At 44.1% G+C, this 6,000-nt stretch overlaps 1 protein-coding gene across 2 annotated transcripts in view; it reads left to right on the plus strand.

The window, feature by feature from the left end:
- Nucleotides 1-1,935, plus strand: part of Naprt (nicotinate phosphoribosyltransferase) — a 92,657-nt gene extending 90,722 nt beyond the window's left edge. For both annotated transcript variants that reach the window (XM_037225564.1, XM_037225565.1), the window contains exon 12: nt 742-1,935. In XM_037225564.1, coding sequence (XP_037081459.1) covers nt 742-819 — 78 coding nt within the window. In that variant the 3' untranslated portion in view covers nt 820-1,935. The remainder of the gene's footprint in view (nt 1-741) is intronic.
- The last annotated feature ends 4,065 nt before the right edge of the window (nt 1,936-6,000 follow it).

The raw sequence follows: 6,000 nt of genomic DNA on the forward strand, positions 1-6,000 counted from the left end.
AGAAAGAGGTGTGTGGCCGTCGGATCGTGGGTCTGTGAATGACACCGTGCTTCTCGCGCTGGTAACCGGCGTCACCTCTCCCGTGCGAGGCTTTGCGCCACTGGCTGGTCCGCCCGGCAAGCCCTTTATAGATCGAACTTGAGATCGACTAAGATAGACTGAGATCGAACGAGATGGAGTGTAAAGCAGTCAATCAATTTTAGATCCAATGCATCCCCCAATGCACCTTTTCGACGGAAGCTTAATGTAATCCATACTCTACAGTCCTTCGTAACAAATGATTGGTCTGCTGGTAGCCCATATGAATAGGTACATTACGGTTCAGCGAAATATTGTGGATCATTTCTAGTACTCTCAAGAACACACACATCAATTAGAATGTGGTCTTAATGTATTACAGTCGTTTTGGTCTGAGGCCCAAGTCCGTCCTCGCCGGTTTTCTGGAATGTAGTCATATACAACCCAATCCATTACATGGATTGATCCATAAACTATGGATTCCTTTAATCCTGGAAGAGCTACGCCTGCGCCCCTTCGATTATAGATGATCGTGCCGTTGAAGCTGCACATCGCCACATCCCGCTAGTCTTCTGTTTCGGATTTTGTGTCCCGGATTGGAGCGTGAAGGATATTAAAGATTTGGAACAGAAGTTGTTCGTCTGGGAAGTTACCAATTGCAACCGAATGTACTTTTGGGCCTTTTTAAAATTCCGACGTGTGTGACCCGTGCCTTTGGTTTAGGTGGGCGTGTCCGTGGAGCTGTACAAGTTCCTGCACGACCTGTGGCTGGAGCACGCGCCGATTGGGGAGCTGGTCTGATGGCCGCCGACCGCCCGTGGCTCGGCTCGAGCCAGCCGGCCACATAGCATCACCACACGGGCACGGCAGCAAGAGCGCTGCGGAGGCGTGATGCAGCCTGCCAGCCACGCTCCGGTCCGAAGACACGGCTGTCGCCAGCGTCTAACCCGCCTGTAGACGTATGGTAGATGATGACGTTCGCATTGACGCCACATTGTGGCTCGGCGGGATTTCCGCCGACACTACGTTGGTGTTTCGCATTGCGCCTTTGACGTTCACTGCTTTCTTTGACGCTTGCCTCTTCAAACGCTGTGTCGCAGTCGCCATTTGAGTCTCCTTTTTATCAACACCACGTTTTAAGAGAGCGTTGTTTAAATTAGTGGTAACGACATGTGTTAGCGCGACACCGGTTGAACTTTCCATACTTGAAATGCAAGTAGCCGACTAAAGTTGCGCTGCGTCAGCATTGTCCGCCATAATGCTAAGCTTTGTAAGCTGCCAGCATTACCTTGTTAAAAAGCGTTGGTTACCTTGGTCGAGGTAGGCCCATGCAATTAGTGCCGACGGTCGTATTGCAATGCGACGTGGCGCGTCGGCTTGGCTTTGAATCCGCGCCGAACCACATGGCGAGTACAAAGTCTGCCAATACTCCTGGATTCGCTGTATGATGATGGATTGCATATATTTTCTTGTCAGGCATCACATACATCCGAAAATGTGATGGTGCTGCTTACACGGCTCGTGCTTACTAAACGTAAACATGGACTCTCCGCGATAGATAGCTGAAAACTAATCTTTGAACCACGTTCCAAATTGTACGCACAAATTGGGTACGATGCGAGAAAAATAGTTATTCTGGTGAACTGCTTTGCGAGATGTGGCAAATGGTCGTTTAAGCAATAACAAATATAGAACTTGCAATTTGACTCCTGTATCACACGTTTTGCAAGTTGCAGTATATCGCGGCTTGTTCTTTTTCTGTGAGTCATGTAGTGTATGCATTCCAACAGCCTGTGCGTCGCTATTCGTGTGCTGTGTATTGCACGGTTTTGGTGGCCTTCATTCGTTGTTGGCGCCGGTTTGGAATGCCTGCGGTATGGGTATTGAGCTAATAAATATTCCAGTTTTCATGACCTTGAACTTTTTTGAACTTTTTCACGAACTTGAACTTTTTGAACCTTTCATGATCTTGTTTATATGCGGATGCTCGAAGTCTGAACGGAGGTTTAGTGTTGATATATATATATATATTTATATATATATATATATATATATATATATATATGTATATATATATGTATATCGGTTTATCTGGGCAGAATATTTTCCTTTATGGCTGTTTGATCAAAAACGACCGCTAATTCAGCATTAGCGCGCTCCTTGATGCATCGTTCGAGGTGCCGGGCTTTTGACTTCGTAGAATCGTTAAGAAAGATATTGTTCGCACAAAGTCCCTCAATTGTGTGTGGATATCTGTACGTTCTAACGTTTTGACACTTAATCTCATCGTCGAAGAAATATAAATGACACAATAAAAAGGTTCGGCGTTTTTAGGGATGAAAGTTGAGCATTACCATTTCAAGAACATCTCTTAGTACGGATAAGAACCAACTACCTATCGATACTTGGATACGTATAAAGTGCACCACTAATGAAAACACTACGATACACATAGCCACAAATGATATTCACAGCAGGTTGTTACCACCCACCACCCAATAGCTCAAGAGCTATCATACATTTGTTTAGGGATAAATGTAATTCGTTTATAAATGTGTTTCCTCAAAGTTGAAGGTGTCTTCGGTCATTGTACGTATAAAGAATGTCAACGTTGTCTGTCAGTTGTGTTAATGTCCTGACGTGTTCGCGTCGCACAGATTCATGAGGTGCCCCGCCGTGTAAGTACATTGTCAAACGTGAGAGTGACGTGGTTACACCAATTTGGTGTATGAAACGAAGTTTGCAGCCTTAACGAGCACATTTGAATTGATACAACACATTAGTGCATTTAAGCCGAGCGGGTTTGTCAGGAATGCTTTTCATACAAAAGTTGGAGGTTCTCCTGTTGCGATAATAAATGCAATGTCTATTCTGAGGGCGTTCCTGCCTTGACGGGTCGAGGGACAATTTCCCGAAAAACGTTTTCCGTCTTACTTGTGGGCAGATATTCTTTGATTTTAATAACATAATTGGGTAGCACGTCGTCTTTCTTTATTGTCAAAGTGTTCCGTCATATGCCGCATTTCGTTTTCAACGTCAGAGTTTAAAAATCACTTCACCAAGATTTTTCTGATCTGTACCAGTTATGGATGCATTCCTCTATAGTCAGAGCAATGCCTAAATGCACGTCCAAGGAATGGCCGTTGTCCATCAACAGACACGTCAAGAAAGGTTACTGCATTTTGCACATGCAGGCCTTTTTGTGAGTTCGAGGCCAGAATCTTGAAACATATTTTTGAGACGTGGTTGGTGAGTATCCTTATCTTCACAAATATAGCAGCTCCAAGGACGGCGGTAAATTCCCGGCCTTCTGTCGTGACCTTGTGGTTCTGTCGGCTTCAACAGTGCCCCATAAAAGAGATTATCGAATAAAACTCCGAGAGGGGACCGATCGCAGGACCCTCAATTTGGCACTGCAGTCGTCCATCAGGCCCGCGAAAATGCACTCCCAGTCTAAAGGCTTCTAGCGATTGTTTACAGGCTTCTAGCGATTGTCTACAGGCTTCCAACGATTGTCTACAGGCTTGTAGCGATTGTTCAAGAAGGCATCGTGATATTCTGAGGAGGAAGTTCGGTATGATTGAATACGCGATGAACGGTGATGGATATGACTCTTTCCATGGACACGTTCTATTTTTTCATCCAGAGAGGCTAGCAGACCCTTAGGTAAAGGAGGTTGGTCACGCAATATCAATAAACTCGTCTGTTGACGATAAGCTGTAGGACATGGAAAATATGGTGAAAAAAGATCATCAAGACGCTTTGTATTCCCATAAGCTGATTAAGGGATCTGTGAAATTAGACGAAAGGGGTTGCCATTCTTGTGAGTTTCTACGGATCTACAAGCGTAACCAGGCGCAAATTCACTCGTCATCTTGGAGAAGTCTAAGCCATCAACAGTGGCATTACTAGCAGTGATCAGTTTGTTAGCTTAGTGTGGTGTTTGTCTGTTGGATCTTTTGAGATGCGACAAAATTTCGAAGTCTCTCGGTGTTATTTGAATAATGACTAAAGGCCTGTGCGGTGAAAGTTCCCTTTCGCGGGCCTGATGTACGAAGGTATGGCCCAATTGAGGGTGTTGAGATGGGCTCTTCTCTTGGACCTTCAGTGCAGTATTTCGTTATGGGAAAGATAGAAGCCGACATGCTACAACGTGGCGTCATAAGACCGGACATTTACTGTCGTTACGCAGGCGGTATCTTTGTGGAACTGATCAACTAGAAACGTCTCAAAAAGGCCTTTGAAAAGTGATCTGGCTTAAATGCAATGCTCCACATTTGGAGATATTGAGGCAAGCATGAAATATGGTGAAATAAACGTCCTTATAACTAATGGTATACTTTTAAGTGGAAAAGACCTGTAAAGACAACACCATTTCTCTATATAGTACATATGCTCCTCATTACGTCCTCGTTTGATTGGGTCACCGAACCTTGCGCAACATTGATTGAGAGCCAGCTGACGTCATCACGTGAGCCATGGGCCATGAGCATGACGAGCCGTGAGCCATCACGTCACGTGAGCCAGCGGTTATTACATCTAGAAATTGCGCTAACGTACGCCAGATACGAAAGATTCGACAATATGTCATGGCCTCGATCGTCACATGGCTGATGGAATGACAGGGTATAAATGACATTATGTCGTCATGGATGCTTGGGTGACCTTAAATTGTCTCTCCCAAATAGTCTGTACATCTTTGCGGGCGTGCAGCCCGGAAACTATAATGGCTTAGGTCTTAAGAAGGGCATGGCTGTGAGGTGCACCGAACGATATTCAGATGGATAGTTCAGTTTAAAACACCATACAAATGTGAAACACTCTCTTAAAGAATTCACAGGAGAACTGAGTGCGCATAATGTAATATCCTTTTTTAGCGCGACTGTTGATGGAGAGGGACGACGATTCGGAACGACTGTGTACAGCAAACAGACTAATAATGGACGGTGCTCAGATGCTGGCGGTGAGTGTCCTCGACGCTACAAAATTAGCGTCATGAGATCGTTCCTCAGACATGCATTTAAGCATTGCACTGATTAGATAGGCTCACATTCAGATCTGGTGCGAATCAGACCAATATTCATTAGGCGTATTTACTTCGTGGTTCTTGGTGAATAACACTTCAAATACTGATATTGAAAACGAAGTACAACGACATAATGACAAACCACTTTGGCAATCAGCCAAGACATGACAAACAAACCGTCTCATGATACTTTCAATATGAAAGGTTTCTTCTATTACGCTATACTAAAGGCTATACTATATAGCTACATTGACGTAACCACGACACTCCCACGACGCCTCACCTCTTGGTTTTTCTCCAATGAATAAGGTTATTGCTACTGTCTTGTGTAGTGACGCACAACTTTCATCCCATAAAACGCAAGTCTCATCACTTGTGACATTTACGTTTTTCCGACAATGAGAAAAGGTGTCAAAACGTTAGAATGTCCAGATATCGAGAAACCAGTGAGTAATTTCGTGCGAACAATATTGCATCTCAGCGATTCTTCTAAGTCAAAAGCCGGCACCTTGACCGATGCATTAAGGAACCTACTAATGCTGAATCGGCGGTTCTTTGATCAAATATGCATATATATGTATATATATATATATACATATATATATATATATATATATATATACATATATATCAAAGTAGGAAAAATTGTTGCGAATAGCCTAGCAGCAATTTGATCAAAAAATCTAAACATGAATACAACTTCTATAGGAGGCCCATAAACTGGCTGTTAAAATGCGCCGTTAAATGGTGTAACCGAAGAAATAACATAGTCGTCTTGCTTTCCGTGGTCAGCCGAGACGCCGGATGTGCCCAACCTTGGGAAGCGTGTTTTGTAAAATCTTTTAGACTTAAGGTCAAGTCCGTTCCAGATGACATTTACCGGGATTTCCGGGAGGCTCAGATTCAGCGCGCCCGGGTGGACAATCTAGCGGCCTCGACCTATCCTGGATGGAAGT

This window comes from Pollicipes pollicipes, unplaced genomic scaffold (assembly GCF_011947565.3).
Source record: "Pollicipes pollicipes isolate AB1234 unplaced genomic scaffold, Ppol_2.1 Scaffold_5724;HRSCAF=6776_pilon_pilon_pilon, whole genome shotgun sequence".
NCBI classification, from domain to species: domain Eukaryota; kingdom Metazoa; phylum Arthropoda; class Thecostraca; order Pollicipedomorpha; family Pollicipedidae; genus Pollicipes; species Pollicipes pollicipes.